Source organism: Glycine soja, chromosome 7, assembly GCF_004193775.1.
Source record: "Glycine soja cultivar W05 chromosome 7, ASM419377v2, whole genome shotgun sequence".
NCBI lineage: Eukaryota > Viridiplantae > Streptophyta > Magnoliopsida > Fabales > Fabaceae > Glycine > Glycine soja.
In genome coordinates this window covers 42,348,059-42,366,510 of record NC_041008.1, presented here as the reverse complement: position 1 = coordinate 42,366,510, position 18,452 = coordinate 42,348,059, and the positions used below count along the sequence as shown (strand labels likewise).

The 18,452-nt window shown below is 31.4% G+C and overlaps 2 protein-coding genes and 1 long non-coding RNA gene across 5 annotated transcripts; 1 reads left to right on the top strand and 2 right to left on the bottom strand.

The window, feature by feature from the left end:
• Positions 1–280: 280 nt before the first annotated feature.
• LOC114419823 (pyruvate kinase, cytosolic isozyme) lies at positions 281–3,706 on the bottom strand. The gene is made up of 4 exons (XM_028385621.1): positions 3,587–3,706; positions 3,266–3,506; positions 1,929–2,390; positions 281–1,418 (listed from the first exon to the last, which is right to left on the bottom strand). The coding sequence occupies exons 2-4, from the start codon at positions 3,494–3,496 to the stop codon at positions 606–608; spliced, it is 1,506 nt and encodes a 501-aa protein (XP_028241422.1). The 5' UTR covers positions 3,497–3,506; positions 3,587–3,706; the 3' UTR covers positions 281–605.
• On the top strand, positions 1,362–2,010 carry LOC114419824. Its single transcript, XR_003668310.1, has 2 exons — positions 1,362–1,466; positions 1,880–2,010. It is a non-coding gene; the product is annotated as an uncharacterized LOC114419824 (long non-coding RNA).
• A 5,138-nt stretch (positions 3,707–8,844) lies between the features above and the next one.
• On the bottom strand, positions 8,845–14,774 carry LOC114419822 (protein FAR1-RELATED SEQUENCE 6-like). 3 transcript variants are annotated; one of them, XR_003668308.1, is made up of 3 exons: positions 14,640–14,774; positions 14,051–14,424; positions 8,845–11,068 (listed from the first exon to the last, which is right to left on the bottom strand). XR_003668308.1 is itself a non-coding variant. In XM_028385620.1 (2 exons), exon 2 carries the CDS (start codon positions 10,520–10,522, stop codon positions 9,743–9,745), a length of 780 nt encoding a protein of 259 aa, XP_028241421.1. In that variant the 5' UTR covers positions 10,523–11,068; positions 14,640–14,774; the 3' UTR covers positions 8,845–9,742. The 3 variants fall into 3 exon arrangements, 1 of the variants encoding a protein (XP_028241421.1); XR_003668309.1 differs by having other exon boundaries at positions 14,051–14,213; XM_028385620.1 differs by lacking the exon at positions 14,051–14,424.
• Between the last annotated feature and the right edge of the window lie 3,678 nt (positions 14,775–18,452).

The following is an 18,452-nucleotide window of genomic DNA, read 5'->3' as shown; positions in this document are numbered from 1 at the left end:
AAGCAGTATGTTGGAACAATTTTCATAGAAAAAAAGATGAAAAAACCCCTATTTTATTCCCCAATGACAAATCCCGAGGCCAGCAGTTCTCATCATTTCTCATCCTGTGTATTTCTTTTTTTCCCCCTCTTGTTTTGCCTGTTTAATTTCTATTTTTTATTTTTTTAAAAAATAAGTTTATTTCCCGACCCGTCGTAATTCGAATGGGTTAGCTTTATCTAGTATCAACTCACGGTTGAAAAAAGGAAAAAAAAAAAAGGAATAACCCGCTTTGCCAATGCTACGAAAAGGCATACACTTCTCAATTAAAACAACTTTAGACCGTAGAATTCAAAATCCAGAAGTGGCTAGTTTTTTGGTTCACCAAAAGCCTCATACAAAATCTTAACAAATGAAAGCAGGTGGCTGCTCGCCACAATGATAAGGCAAATGTAACAAAAAAAAACAGTAATATAAGATATGTGAAAAACAGGTAACCCATCCTGATAAATGCTTTTGATTGAAGTTTGCATCCAATGTAGATATGAAGAGGTATAACGAGACCTCTTTTGCACCATCTAAAAAATTTGCCAAAAACAGCAGAAGAATTCCCTGTAATGGGGTGATCATTTCACAGTCAAGATCTTGATGACAGACGCAGTGCCCACACGATGAAGTGCCACAACCGAATCCCCATTGTGGCAGAGACCCTTGGACTTGGCATGTTGCATGGCGAATTCTATTGCTTCTTCTGTTGTTTCAGCATGAGAAGCTCTAGCAGAAGCTGCACTCAATACGGGAACCAACCCGCGGAATATAAGGCTATGTCTTGCAGGGGCCTCATCACTGCATGCCCAGTCAAAGGTATCGGTCTTAAGCTCGGGAACAACCACAGAAAGAATTGGCATGCCTGGCCTGTATTTAGCCACCAATTTTGCAGTACTCCCTCCTCTAGTTAAAACCAAGATAAGAGCCGCTCTAGCCGAGTTGGCTGTTCTAACAGCAGAAGAAGCTAGACTCTCCAATGGGCTCATGGGTACTGGTGAGTGCTCCATAATCCTTTTGAACACATCTCCATAGTCAAGGGTGCTCTCTGCTTCAATGCATATTTTAGCCATTGTTCGAACAGCAAGGTCTGGATAGGCTCCAGCAGCGGTTTCACCACTAAGCATCACACAGTCTGTGCCATCCAGAACTGCATTGGCAACATCAGTAGCTTCAGCCCTGGTTGGCCTGGGAGATTTGATCATTGACTCCAACATCTGGGTTGCAGTGACAACTGGTTTTCCTTGGATGTTGCACTTGTAAATCATCACTTTCTGTGCAAGAAATATCTTCTCTATTGGAATTTCCATTCCAAGGTCACCACGTGCCACCATAAATGCATCTGAATTTGCAAGGATTTCATCAAAATTTGCAACCCCTTCTTGGTTTTCAACCTGCCACATACATTTGAAGTAACAGACAGAATAAGTGACCAGAAACAGGTAAATACAAAGATATGATAGCAACACACTTTTTTCAAAATACTTTTAAATCTGAGACCCAGTAAATAAAGGAGTGGACCTGTTAAATAAGAAGTGAAAACCACATCATTTAATAGGACCCACATTGATTTCACCCAATAATAGTGTGTTAAAAAGTTGTATAGATTAAGGATACATCATTTAAATAAGTGAAAACTACATTTAATAGGACTAAATAATGTTGTCAGCATTCCTCTTAAATATAACATTATATTAGAGATAGCAAATATTATTAGAAACACACAAGATAGTTTCTTAAAAGAACATCACAGATTTGTTACATGATATCCTATAACATGCACTAGTGGAGATGTAAAAGGTTAGCATCTCAAGGATATCACAACTAATTCAGAACACTAACATTTTTTAACCAGATCCAGAATCACTTATCTTTTCCATAAAAGAGAACGCAACACGACATACCTTAGACATGAGCATAATGTTCTTGGCATGTTTTCCCAGAACTTTCCTGACTTCCACCAGGTCAGAACCTTTTCGAACAAAAGAAAGAGCAATCATGTCAATTTTATTGGGAACTCCCCAGGCCAAGATATCTTCCTTGTCTTTGTCTGTCAAAGTTGGGAGATCCACTATCACTCCAGGCAAATTAACATTCTTCCTCTCACCAAGAGTGGCAGAGTTCTCGCATCGGCATTGAACCAAACCCGCTTGTTTGTCACATGATAAAACTGTAAATGATATGGTGCCATCCGCGCAGAGTATGACCATCCCAGGCCTCACATCCTCAGGCAGCTTTTTGTAGCTCATACAAATCGTCTTCTCATCACCCTTTAGGTCATAGTCAGTGGAAATGGTTATTTCATTACCTTGTTTCAGTTGGATAGGCTTACTGTCCTTGAGAAACCCAGTTCGAATCTCAGGCCCCTACAGCAATGGAAATAGTCACATAAAATGAAAGATAATCTTAATTGTATGGAAGTTTTTAAAAACTGGTCCACATGGTCCAAGAAGCAATACCAACACAATATCAATCCAAATAATTGATCATGCATATTCATCTTGAAATGAAATTATATACATACTGTGATAAAATACGTATCAAAAGCCCGAGGACAATAGCTCAGTTGGATAGAGCACCATGTTTACATGATGCATATTTTTTTTTCATTTTCAGGAGTCCATCTTGTAATCAAGAGAGTTTATCTTAGTAAGAAATCGATGTCTAATCCATCTTAAGGAACAAAACAAGGCCAAGGGTTTAGCCATAAAATGGAATCCATCATTGATTCGAGATATTGATTAGGTGAATACCCATTTCTCTTCATTTCTAGGCATGATGATGGGTATAGAGTGACCTCAAAAAATTCTCATTTCTTATTATCTTTACAATATGAAGTCTCAGTAACATTTGTTCACAATTTTCTACAATATCAAAGATCTCGACTAAACCGCATACCATAATTGAAATCCGTATGTATACATACATAAATCAAGCGTATCATACCAGGTAACCTCGATTCTCCAACATCCAAATTCAAGATTAGATTCTTCACACAAGTAAGTACTCAAATTTCAACATTTCACTCCCACACACACACAAACATAGTTAGGTTAGAATTAATTAGATAATAATAATAACAACCGCTTATAACCTAATCCAATAAATAATCATAAACATTAGCAATTAGAACATAAGATTTATAAACAAAGAAAACAAAATCGGCGATGAGAATATAAATATAAACACAAATCAAACAAAAAGGGGAGAGAATATGAAAAACAGATCTGGTGGGGCGTGCCTTGGTGTCGAGCATGACGGCGCAGAGAATACCGGTGTTCTCCATGGCGGCGCGGAGGTTGTCGAGGGTTTCCTGGTGGTACTCGTGGGACCCATGGGAGAAGTTGAAGCGAGCCACGTTCATGCCCGCCCGCAGAAGCTTCTCGATCATTGGGACAGAGCGCGATGCGGGCCCCAGCGTGCACACAATCTTCGTCTTCGGCTTCTGTTCCGCCACCACCCTCGTCGCCATCTCTTCTCTCCTGTGTGTCTCGCAAACGATGAACAAAAGTGAAAACCAAACCACACAACAACAACACACACTCTTTGTTTTTCAACCTACCAATACGATACGATACACAGAAAGAAGAAGAAAAGTAGAGAAAGACAAAAGCTTGAGATGCGACTCTTGTGTTGTTATGCTCTGCCTCTGCCCATTCACTGACCTATTCACCTTTTTTTTAAATAATAAAAAAAAAATTGTGTCAAAAATAATTTTTAATCTTTCTGCAAATCATCCTATTATTTTTTCTGGAAAATTTTAAATCTATTTTATACTTTTGTGATAATAAATATTTTTACTTTTCATTCAATATTTATCATAAAAGATAATAAAACATATAATAGGAGGATTTAACATTATTTTAGGAATAGGATCCACACATTTCTTTATTGGTGCTATTAAAATTTTGTGCCACATTAGTTGAATTTCATATGTAAAGCTCGTTATATTAGAGATAGGGTTAATCAAAATTTTACATGTCTGCTTTTTTAATTCATATAAATTTTTTGACCAATGTTAGTCTCACATAGTTTCATTCATTAATATTAGTTTATGAAAGACTAAAAATAGATCAAAATTAGTCTGTAAGAAAGATTAATTTTGACAAATAAAAATAAATTAGGAATTAAAAATGATAAAAAAATTATAAAAACTAAAAAATCATATTTTTTTTCTCTCAACTTATAATGATATTTTACTTTTAATCATATTTTTTTTCATTCATTCATTCATGCATGTGACTCACACGAAAATTAACTTAAAAGATATAGAGTTTCGTTTTACTCAATACTATGCTTCAAATGATATATCAATACTAAAACTAACATTCTAAAATATTTTGAGGGAATAAAAAAGTAAACAAATACAAAAGATTGTTAATTGTCATGCGGCTCGTATTAGTTATGATAACTGCGATGCCATTCACTGTCGCTATCTAACTTTTTAAAAAAAAGAACGTTTCACTCTTTTTGGGAATAGGATTCTCACTTTTTTAAGGTTTAAATATTTTTAATATAGTAAGTTAGTATTTTTATTATTATTTGTTATTCTTTAAGTTTATTTTTCTAATTTTAATTTTTTTAAGTTCACGTTTTTTTTAATTTTGATTTTTGTAAGTTTTTTTTTATAACCAAGAGGTGTAAGTTTTTTTTTGTTTGTTTTTTTTTATATTTTTAGTTATCATAAGTTTGTGGTTTTTTAATTGACCGAAATATGTTTTGGTTCATGTAAGTCAGTGTTTTTGTTCATTTTTAGTATATGTAAGTTTGTATTTTTTTAATTTTAGTCGTTTTAAGATTTTAATTTTTTATTTATAGTCCTCATAAATTTATATTTACATAACCAAAATTAAAAAAGCACAAATTTACATAAACTAAAAATAAACAAAATATCTTACAGAAATCAAATTAAAAAAAACATAAACTTATAACAACTAAAATTAAAAAAATGAATTGAAAGACACCAAAAATGAAAAAGTATTAATTTTTAGAGACAAAAACATATTTAAATTTTTTTAATTGTAATCTCTTTAACATTTTAATTTTTTCATTTATGATCCTCATAAGTTCACATTTATAGGGATCAATATTGAAAAAATATAAATTTACTTGAAACTAAAAATAACAAAATATATTACATAAGCAAAAAGTAAAAAAAAAAATGTATACCTAAAAAAATAAAAATGAAAAACAAATTACAAGACCAAAATTAAAAAGAATGAACTTATATGGATAAAAAACATATTTAAACTCATTTCAAATATGTTTTTTTATCTATATTATAATCATTTAATAACTTTATAATTTCACTTTCAACTTCTTATAATTAGTATCTTTTGATATATTTCTATTTCATTTTATTATAATATTAATATATAAATAAAGATCAAATCTGTTTATCAAAAGTGCTTCTTGGATTGATCAAGACATTTCTTTTCAACTGACAAACAAAACAAGATCATTTCGTTCTTTTCAATCAAATATATGTCTTTTTTCTCTAATTTTGGATAATTACTATTATTTTTTTATAAGTATTATTTGAAATAAGGATACCATGAATTAGTCCCTCTAACTTTTCATTTTTTTAATTTTGGTCCTGATAAGCGTGAATTTATAAGGACTAAACATAAAAATAAAAGTTTAAAATTTCAAAAGGATTAAAATTAAAAATTTATAAATTTATAGGAACTAAGAATGAAAAAAAATCAACTTATATAGACAAAAATATATTTAAGTCTTGTAAGTTAAATTTGATATGTAAAACTCCTAAAATTGGATGTGAGACTCACCATTTTATGATTCTTAATAAATTTAGTCAATAATAATAAATTATATTTAAAAGATATGATCCTTAATATACAAGAAGATGACAATTTAACTCCTCAAAATAACGAAAATTTTAATTTAGTTTATAAATATATAAAAGTACAACAATTACGTGATGCCGTACAATAAAAAATGATTTTGGATTTATAATTACTAAAATGGTTTTTAATATTTATATATAGTTTTTAGGTAAACTTTTTTATTGTAATAATTATATTATTATTAGTATATACATTAATAATTTAAAAATAAATAGTTAAGTTGGCAATATTTGTTACAGTAAAATAAATAATTAAAATATTTACAAAATGAAACTTAATTAAAATCAATAAGACGTATTGATTATTAACACTAAGAAAAAAACCAAAAAGGTTTGATATGATCAAAATAACACACTGCATTAATATTTGCAATTAAAAAACCAAATAGGGGCATTGCATTACCCGTAAGAAGTGTAGTATTCGGTGAGTGTAGAGTGTTAGAGAAAAATAAGGGGAACCGATTTCACACTCATTTGTTCATTTGTTTTGCTGTTCTATTCAATTTTTCCTGTTTTTCACAACTCAATAATTTTGGCCTTTGTTCTGTGATTTCCATGGTCCAAGGCCACGAGTACACCCATTCATAGGCTTGTTGTGTTAATCTTAGAGAACCGTCCACAATTTGAATTGCAACACGAGATTCAGTCGGATTTTGCTTTCAGGATATTAATTTCCAGGACACAATAAACTTTCAATCAGTTTTCTTTTGTTTTGTTTTTTTAGTGTGTTTTTCTCTATTTTTCTAACATAGAGTATAGAGAGAGGATGATAAAAATGAGAACCTAACATATTTAAACACAAAATCAATTCTGAATGGATGCAGAAGCTACTATTTCTTGCTTCAAGTTGAACTCACGTTTTTCATTTGGACTAAGTCTGAAATTTGTTTCCAAATATCTCTAATTTGATCAAATCACGTTACTATGAGCTGGGACCCACGTTTTATGGTTGCAAACGTGTAACCAAGCATGCTTTTAGTTGATTCTCTAAAATCACGTTGAAATATTAATTTATGTGATTTTGGATATATTTTCATATGTTTAATTTTAAGTTGAGGAATTGATTTTGGATCTAAAATTGATTCAGTTAAAACAACTTTAAGTGCATGTTTGGTTTCATGTTGGACAATTAATCTTGTATTCAGAATTGATTTTGAATAAATTTTGATGCGTTTGATTTTATATTTGGAGAAAAAAATTAAATTGATTTTGGGTTTAAAATTGACTATGGAAGCAACTTTGAGTAATTTTTTTTGTTATTCAAAATTTTATATTGAATTTTACTTTTAACTTCATTTTAAAATAAAAGCATCCAAACATAAAATTGCATTATTTTAAAATCGATTTTAAAGAAAATTAATTATATTCCAAATCAATTTTGCCACCATCCATCCAAACACACACACTAACTAGTTTTTGCATTGGATAGAAAGATATATATTAGGTTTTATTGCTAACTTGTTTTTATAATTAAAAAATATATCTAAGCATAAATCACATAACATCTATATCAAGTTTAAATTTAAGTTAGATTTAAGAAATAGTTTTTGAAAACAATAAAAAAATAAAACCAAATGCTTGAGTTATGATAATTTGTTTAACACACTTTAATACTAATTAAGATTTGTGATTCTTTTTTTTTTTACGAAAGATATGTGAATCCTATTAAATAAAATAAGAAGGAAAATAAAAATAACTTTTCCATATTTGAGTCCTTTTTTATAAGTTAATTTATAAAAACTCTCATTCTAGCTTCTCCAAAACTTTCTTAAAATGCTTATTCTTAACTTTTACATAAGTTAATTTTAGCTTAAGGAAAAAAAAATTATTTCATTTTTTCATGAATAATATATTTATTTATTTTATACATGAACGAGGACTCTAATTTATAATATAAGGGTAGCTATGATAAAGAATTTAATTAGTAAAATGTATTGACATTGTAAATTTTTTAATTGTTATCTAATAATAAATTGTCATATAATTAAAAGTTATTTATTTTTATATTATTATTTTTTAAAAATATACTTAGTGATTTCTAATTGATTAGATGTATAAAGTCTTAAAACTGACTGCTTTAAATTTTAACCCATGATAAAAGATGTATTGTTAACAATTTTTTCGTTAAAAAAAAAAAAAAGACACTGCACACTTTTTGACACGACACTTCCAACAAACTCTTTTATTATTAGGTAAAACTTAAGTCTCTAATTAAATTATATGAGTCTCATCCTTTATTTAATAGGACTCACATATTTTAATTAATAATAAAGTGTGTTAAAAAAAATCATAACTCATAAGCGTCTTGCTAGAATTATTCTTTTTTGGAATTGTTTTTGTTAAAAAGCTTTTTTTCTTCTTCTAATGATAATATAACATATTATCCCGTGACCAAACATGTCAACTAACTTCCTTTTTTCTGATATTTTAATCTCAAGCATAATAATATTTAACATACTTTGATTTTAGCATAACTTTAATAAAAAAAAATCTTAATAGGAATTTTTTTTATTTAAATAAAAATAGTAAACTTCCTTAAGTAAAATTCAAACAGTGCACTGACCGTATAACGTTTGTGAACAAAGTGAATCTCATTTTCTCAAACGGTGCATTGATCGTATAACGTTTGTGAGCATATTATAGTGTGTTTGGATTTCCTTTCCAACACCTCAAGCGTCCGTTCATTTCAATCCATACAGAGAGAAGTTTTTCCGTTTGGATACATTGAAGCGCGTGTGCAAACAGTTATTCAAACACATCTTAGTGTTTCACCAACTCACTGAATATGCAATAGTAGTAGTTGGGTAAATTACTTTGAAACAGAACATAGTGCTCAGCATAAAGGCCATTCTGGTTTTGATTACCATTTTATCCATTAAAGGCCATTGCAAGCTTTAATCTGAAATGGAATCACTTAATGGAATCATAGTAACAATGCCTGATACAATTTAAAGGAAGGTGAAAAGCTAGAACTCTTGCAAATGTATTAGTATCAACACAGTCCAAATCATTTAAAAGAAAAATGTTATGTAATTGGCACTGAGCCACTGGCATTTCGTTTTATACAATCACCTGTAGCACAAAAACTTGGAATAAACCAACCACGGGAGAGTTATAAACAGTCAATTAGAAGTAACATCATTATAACTAGGGGATGGGGATCTTGTATTAATTGTTTACAATAAGTTATAGTCCTCTATATCAAACTTGCCTAACAACTCCTCCAGTTCTTATACAGCAACCATATAATGTTCCCGTGACTGTGCCCCTACTTCTAACACTGGAAGAGCACTGTTGAACAGATGAGTATACAAGTCCACAGGGTTGTAGGTATCAATGTTATCAGAGACATGGAATTGATTAAACGTTTGCTTGAAATCCCTTCTCCAACGGTTCAGGATGTACTGAGATGGGATTTCCTCAATGCTGTTATAATTGAGAACATTCAATGCATGCTTGCACAGATATCCTTTGTAATTGAACAAACTGCAAATGCAACGAATATCCAATTCTGTAGTCTCGTATAAGTCTTCAAAACTTTTAACTCCCTTCTCATTCCCCTCAACTTCAACACTTTCTTTCACAATGTATGTTATTATAGATCCATTGACACTTACCTGTCTTGTGTTGAAGCAAGAGTACATGCCATCAACCTCAGATTGAAACTTTTGAAAGATTTCTTTTGTAAACCCCTTTGCAAGCTGGACCTCAAAATTACATCTCGTTTTCAATTCAAAGCTTACTTTTCTAGACTCCAAATCCGCCATGGCTTCTTTCAAGTGCTTCCTGTGCAGAGCCAAGTCATACTTGTCAAGAAATTCCTTAAAGGATGTGTATTTATGCACATATCCATCAAAAACGTCGTAAGGCCCTGTTTTCTTTAGTTGGGATCAGTCCTATAAAAAAAGCATCTTTTAGATAAACAGGAACCCATAGATGCCTATCTTTATACAATGTCTGAAGCCACTTGTTATCTACCAGTCCATGACATTTAATCATATCAGCCCAAGAAGATTCAAACTCAACTATCTTTAATGACTCATAGACAGCATTATACAGCTTTCTTCTGATTGGTCCATATCCTTGCAACCCTCCCAACTTTTCTGGAACTCTTTGCATGATATACTGCAAAGAATAACAATGACGAGCATGAGGGAAAACCCGAGCAACTGCAATTTGCAATGGCTTGCACTGGTCAGTAATAACATGTGGAGGACGACCAAGCATACACTGAAGCCATGCCTTGAATATCCATACAAAATAATCCACTGATTCATGTCCAAGGAAGCCACATCCCAATAGAACAGAATGTCCATGATGGTTTATACCAACAAATGACATCAAAGGGATCTCATATTTGTTTGCCAAACAATTTGTGTCTATTGTAACTGTGTCATTAAAGTAATTATAAGCAATCCTTGGCCTGGAATCAGCCCAGAAAACATTTTTTAGATGCCCATCATCATCAATATCAAACAAGTAAAATAAATTTGGATCGGTCAACTTCATCCGGCAAAAATAATTATATATAGCTCTGCCATCCCCTTCTCTATGTTCCAAATATTTCAATTTATCAAAATTGGTGTCATGACTTTCTTCAAAATTTGAGTAACCATTGTAATCAACATCCATGAAAGTGGTTTATACAACCTAATGGTGTGTACTTCTGTTACAGGCTCTGGCAGTGGTCGTGATTTGCTGGCTTCAAGAATCATTTCCTTATGTGACTTGTAAAACCGTTTGCTCTGTGGACTCACTTGATGGTCGTGTTGAAGCTCAACTTCCACTATTCTCCATCTCTTGGACTCAACCATTCTAATCACTATCATTGCAGGACAACCAGTTCTTGTTTTTGGTCTTGGATTATTGGCTTCACTTTTTTTCTTAAAACCAGCACTACTGCAGCTAAGTTTTGCTCTATAGCACTCTTTTTTTTTCCGATCTAAACCATGAATTGCTCACTCTGATACCAAAGCCTTATTCCTTTGCATAGATATTGTAGAAGTTGTAAACTTCATCAAAGGAATCAAACTCCAGACCCACAGTTGGAAGTGGAGAGTTATTCGTTTGTGAGTTTAAAGATTCAAGATCATGTTCTGCGATAGAAGAGTTCCCCTCAACATCAACCTCATTGCGTTCATCAAAAAGTGGCTCACTATTCAGACAAACTTCTTCCATCTAAAAGAAAAATTAAAAGAATTAAAGAAAACAACACATCAATAAAGGCTGCTACTATACCATATACAGCCTTTGGAAGTAATGCATAACAAATCTTTTGTATTGATAAAGAAAAACTGTCAACAGGGGAAAGTACAAATAGGGGAAATTAAGAAATCCTCTTAAAAAGAAAAAAAAAAAGTAGAATAGGGAACCACAAAAAACTTGACTAAAACAAGGTTGAACACTAAATAACACCTCATTTGAAACAGCTGTGAGCAAAACTCCAGAAACAAAAGCATAACCATATCCTCAAACATGTTGAAGAGGAAAGACACCCTTAAAAATGTAACCATTCAGCCAGAAAAAAGGACTGTATCAACTACATCTTGCCAGCAAACTTTAGCCTAATATCTTTTACCAAAATCTTTAAATGAGTCATCAGAAACTACTATACAGTTAGGATGGCAGACACACAACCAATGCTCACCCAAAACCTTGAAAAGGTTGTTCTCAAGGAAAATGAGCACCTGACAAAACAAGAATGAAGGGACCTAATGTTTCCAAACTAGACCCACACACAACATACATCTTGTAGATTGTAGAAAGGGAATTGTGAGACCTGTGAATATGTCATTTGTATTAATTCTGTTAAGTATCACTGTTCAAATAAATTACTTGATCTTAGAGAGAGCTTTGGGACTTCCTGATCGGTTTGTCAAAGAGAATGAGTCAGTTCTTTGCTATTGACTTATTGCACATATATGCATACCCACGGATTCAGATATGAACACTGCTTGTGTTTCCTAATCAATAATATTTCCCCATTAACATACATACAAATATGTGTTGCATGTGTCATAGTTGTTAAATGGTGGTATGACCCCACCATAACAGAATAGTGGGAAGTTCTGAACAACCATCATTGGCCACCTGCCTTGATGCTGTCTTCTGCCATTTCATGTTTTGCGGCTGTCATCCATGGCAGACATGGACCCTTTTTTTAGTTGTATTTTGAAGAGTTTCAAAGGGGGTTTTTAAAGCCTTCCTTCACTCTCCTGTCCTGTGTGTTATCTTCTCCCACTCTTTCCTGGGGCAATTGTCACTCATCCTTTCCCTCCACCACCCACCAGCAATTCCAGCTACAACAACCCAAACTCCGGCAACCACTGTGAAAGTTAAATCTCTTCTTTCCTTTTTTCTGTTTTTCTTTTCATTTCTTCTCAATTCTTCATTTGCTCTTTTTTCTTCAGTCTCTTCAAGTTTCTTTTTTTCCTTTGTTTTTGTCACCATCTTTTTCATCATCTTTTTTCCTTCTTTTTTCTGTTTTTCTCATTTTCATGATCCACCCACCTTTTTTTTACTTCATCGTCTCCCTCCAACTTCTAGGACATTTTTAGTTGTGCAGTGTTTATCTATTCTTGTTAGTTTATGACTTTGATGAATTTTATTTCATAGGATATATTTCTAAATTTTTTTTATCTTCATATATGCTATTATTTTTTATAATTTATTGTATATACTATTTAGCAGATATGTGTGTGTATGTGTATTGCATATACATATATTTTTTTTAATTCTTCTGTCATGCTTCCACTATTTGTCCGCAATGTCATCAGCCATGTTGTATGATGGATTTTTGGCTTTTCGCCATTGACTGCCATCCGCAATTGATAATATTGATGTATGTAGGTGCTATTTTTGGCTTTTTTATAATGAAGATTTAAGAGGATACAAAGTGTGTATAATAAATCCAGTTCACGCAAAATAAATACAGGGAATCTACAATTTAATCACTTAAGGACACAGAACCATGTAAGCTAACACCAGTGTATGCATAATAAAACATGTACAAAGATTGCTGAGATCTACATACGTGTTTCCAAAAGTGGAAGGGCTAAAATCACTCTTCTTCTGGTTTTGGTTCAGTACAAAATCTAACACAATACTTATCAATTAAAAAAATCTCAAAGATCAGAATAAGGCAGATACAGAGCTTTCACAACATGCTATTGGCCATAACAGTGACATGTTTGGCCACTAAAATTTCAATTATATAATACAGATAGCGTGAAAATAAGGTAACCACATGATAATATAGTATTGTCAAAACTCATCCAACAATCTAGGGAGATAAGATGGAACCTATGGGGCACAAACACAGGGACATTCCAAATTCTATATTTGTGTGCATCCTTGAAAATTTAAGGAAAAAGTTCCACAGTTCATAATATCATTTATTTAAGGTTTTAGATTCAAAATATCTTAATTTATGCCATATGTGAAAAAATGAAGCAAAAAAGTTGGGGAAAGCAAAAGGCACTCCTGCCTTATTCTTTTCTATTATTTAAAGTTTCTTAAAAGTTTTACACAAACCAAACCATTTTTTCTTCTTCTTTTAATTTTTAATGGTTGTGTCCAACTGTGTCTTCGCCGTGTAGGAGCAGAATATTTTCTTTTCAAGTGGACTTGTCACTTGCATGGTGAACATGTGTTATCAATTATTGTGTCCGCCATGCCACACCACATACCAAAATGGTGTGTCCACTTTATAGGATGGAATGAAAAGTCAATAATATTGCAAGGAAGGGCAATGACAGAGATTTAGCCAATCTCAATATTGTATGTCTTGACAATCAGCAAAACATACAGGAGGAAAAGAAGGGTTTTGTTTCTGGCAAAAGAAAAGAAGAGAATAATACTCCATTAAATATAAAGGAGACTCATTAACTACACAAATGTTGAGTACTCAATGGAAAATAAGGGGATGAGGTAAGGTTATATACATCTAAACCTCTCCTACTATATAATGGCAGGAACCTCATTCATTGCAATGTACATTGAAAAAGTAAAAATACAACCAATTTTGTTTACAATTCTATGCTGAAGAGCCAAAATGCAGGTATTTGGTAGCTAACTTGCAATGACAACTTACCACCGTGACTGTTTCAAGGGTTAAAAAAACACATGATGAACATTTTTTTTTACTGTAATTTATTATACCTGGTGTGAGGGCGAGCCCTAGCGCAACCCTAAAGTTGCCAATTGTGACTGGTCGGTCATGGGTTCGAATCCAGAAGCAGTCTCTTTGCATATGCAAGGGGGAGGCCGCGTACAATAACCTTCCCCCTACCTTTGCAATGCGAGGAGCCATCAGAATTTGGAACTTGTAGTCAAAAAGTGAAGGTGGTAAGTTTATTATGCCTATGTTTGCATTTTATCATCAAAACCTAAACCGTTTGATTAGTGAACCTAGATCCTAATTTTCCCAGTGTACAGTACAGCCATCAGAAAATTCAAAAAAGAAAAAAAAAAATCCACTGGTGAATGAGAAACAACCTTTTAAGTTTCAATCAAGACAAGAACAACAGCCTCCCCTGTAAAAGCAAGGGCAATTATTATAATAACAAACCATACTCGGGTAGTTTCGCTTTTGCAGATGCACACATTACATATACATACATACCGAAGAAGATTATTCGATTGTATATGAACAAACAATTTACAAGGGTGAAATTTGAGATTGAGACACGTGAAGGAAAATTGAGAGAGTGAACATTAAACATTATAAGCAGTTGAATTGAAAAGATACCTATTTTGGTGAAAGTTTGGGTATTACGCGCATCACACTCTTGTAGGCTGTGGACAGGTCAATGCTGCTCCTTAGTCCTTACTCCCCTTGACGGTGGCAAAAGCAAAATAAGCATGGGCATCACTTCTCACTCCCACAGCCACCATGTTTTTTTTTTTTTCACTTCGACTTATTATATGTATTAGTAATTTAATTTTAAGGGAAATTTGCCATTAACTCACCTCAGTTGATATTGAATCACATTCACACACTCTAATTTTTAAAGTAGATTTGCATTCATGCTAATTTTTAATTTTTTAATCTAAAACATTGGTTAGCACTTAGCATTTGTTATTTTTAAAAGATACTTACTTCTAGATATGCTACTTAAGAAAGAGAGAGAGGGAGAGATAATGAGAAAAAATAAATAAAGAAAGAAAAAAAAATAATAAATAATAAATAATGTGATAAAAAAAATTAATAGAAGTTAAATGATTAAATATAATAAGAGAAGAAAAAAGTACATTAATAATATAAAAAGTTTTATATTATTTGCATGATTATTAAACTTATATAATAATATAAAATAAGAGATGTATGTCACTTAACTAAATAATAAGTATTTCTTTAAGAAACTAGAAGGAGTTGTATAAAAATAAATAAATAAATGGAGAGTGGAAGTACTATTTTCTCCTTAATTTAATTGAAGGTAAATGAGTTATTTAATAAAAATCAGTCATGTGAGTAACTTAGGTCCATCTGGAGTGATTGTCAATTTTCAATTTTATGTTTTAAAATATAATTTTGAAATGGAAATGTATTTGGTAAAAATTAGACCGGATTGGTTTTTTACATCATTTTAAAACCGTCTTACACCCCTCATGAAAAACAATAAAAATTGGTTTATAGATTCTTTTTTTATGTTTTTACCCCTCCCTTCACGCTCTCCCTCTTCCCCTCCCTGTGGGGCATTGCTCTAGTTCCCTTGCTCTCTTACACTATCTCATTTGATCTATGGTGGTTGTTGGTGCAGTCTTGTGGTGGTGAGAAACTAAACCTAGAGTCTAACTCTACAACTGATCATCATGATGCACAAAAGTAAGAGTGTTCAAAACTGATTCAAACCATTTCTAAACCACTAAATCAATCCAAAATAATCAAAACTTACGAAAACAAAAAAAAATTAAAAATCGCATTTTTTTGTGGTTTGGTTTGATTTTTAGACCTTGTTATAAAAAATTGAATCAGACCAAACAAATTGTATACTATAATTATATTGATTTTTATTGTTATATTTAATAATAAATATTAAATAATTTATTATTTTTCCTTTACTTTATAATCAATATGTATATTTTACTTTCATATGTTAAAAAATTATGTACTAATATTGTAGAAAAATATTATTAAATATCAAGTGATACACAAATTATCATGATAATATATATATATATATATATATATATATATATATATATATATATATATTATAATTATGTAAGTTTAGTTCATAGATTTAAATTATGATAATGAATTTAAAAAATAAAAAAGACCTTGAAATCGAACTAAACCAAAGAAAACCACATCTTTATTTTATGTTTGGTTCAAATGACATTTTGTCTAAAAACAAAACTAAATCGCACCACTAACACCCCTACATGAAACCCACGACCTCGCGGTCCACTTCTACTTTCTATATTAAAATAAAATTATTAGATAATTATATTAATTTTTAAAATATCAAGTAGCATATTAAATATAATTATATTAAAATTGAGGAAGGAACTGATTATATTTTTAATTGAGCAATTTTTGTCATAAAAAATATTAAGCTTATTAAAGTTTATTATGATTTTTTATTTTAAAAAAAATTATGTCTTAAAGAGTTAAATATGTTAGGGATAAATATGTATGTCTAAGATCCAATCCATCATGTTATCAATTTTAGTAAAGAATTGTTCTTTATTTTATTATCATATTTATTGTTTTATTAAATTGTTAATTTGACAAGTCCTTAATTAAAATTAGTGACTTATTATCATGATAGAAATTACCATAATGAGAAACAAGTCCTTTATAATTTTAATCTAAATTGTTCTTAATTGTAGGATTATTGTGGATAGGTCATCAATAATCCGGATAGATCAATATATATGTAATAGTCTTTATTGGATAAATATTAATAGATATCATTTATTAAATTGCATATATAGATGATGTATATGTGGATGTCATCATTGAAGTGACTTAATTGAGGATTTCTAATAGTTAATATTTCTTTGCTAAGTCAATAGGAAGTTCTTAAAAAAAAATAGTCCTTTATAATTTTAATCTAAATTGTTCTTCATTGTAAGATTATTATGGATAGGTCATCAATAATCCGGATAGATCAATATATATGTAATAGTCTTTATTGGATAAAGATTAATAGATATCATTTATTAAATTGCATATATAGATGATGTATATGTGGATGTTATCATTGAAGTGACTTAATTGAGGATTTATAATAGTTAATATTTCTTTGCTAAGTCAATAGGAAGTTCTTAAGAAAAAATATAATAATTTCCTTTGACATGAGATTATCATAATAATTAACAAGTTATTTGTTATATTTTAATTTCTGACACCTAATGTCTTAGGGAATTACTTGAATGAATATTGGATATGATTAAATAGTTGTAGAATTAATGATGAATCAAGAAAGAATTCATCAACTATAAGTAATAAGTTTGAACTCGATAATAGAATTAAGACCTTGGCGAAACCAATTGAATGAAAGAAGGAAAGAATTTCTTAAGTCATTAATTGATTAAATATGTTAGCTTAGTAGAATTTGACAATAATACTATACTCTAGAGTTAACCTTAAGCTATAAATAATGGAAGGAAATATTACATTACTATTCTTCTATTGATTCTTGGAAGAAAGAAAAGATTGATGTTACGTTAAGGAGCTTTGTTAAATCCCTACCTTGATTAGTAAATTAATTATGATTAATTTACTATTGCTTTAGTGTTGTGTTACATTTAGAGAGAGATAAAGAACTGATAGAAATCATAATTGTGTTTTCATTATTGATTTGATGATTACAACAAAGGTCTATATATAGAGCAGAGTTCACAATGAGGCCTAACTCTGACTCTAACAATTACTAACTGATTCTGTTAGTAACTAACAGAATCACAGCATACTAACTAACTAAGAAGAGACAACTAATAGTAACCACAAACAGTTTTTACAACTAACTGAAAACTAACTGAATTTAAGACTTCTCTCTAACACTCCCCCCACAAGCTCAGCAGTACTAAGTACTCTGAGTTTGGAGCGGAAGTTGTAGAACAAATGCTTGCTGAGTGATTTGGTAAGTATGTCAGCAACTTGGAGTTGTGCAGGAATGTAGGAAACAACCAAAGACTTGTTCAAAACCTTTTCCCTCACAAAAAAAATGTCTAATTCCATGTGTTTCGTTCTGGAGTGAAGCACAGGGTTGTGACTAATAGCAACAACACTTTGGTTGTCACAATAGATAACTGGAGGAGGGATGGGAACTTTGAGCTCATGGAGAAGAGACTGGAGCCATAGAACTTCAGATGCAGCATGTGCTAGGCTCCTGTATTCGGCCTCTGCACTAGATTTAGCAACCAGAGTTTGCTTTTTAGACCACCAGGACACAAGATTAGGACCAAAAAAGATACAAGCACCTGAAGTGGACCTCCTATCATCAATATCAGAGGCCCAATCTGCATCACAGAAAGCATTAATGCTGAGAGGGGCACTGGTGGTGGCAGGCAGAAGGGTGAGACCATGATCAATGGAGCCCTTTAAGTATCT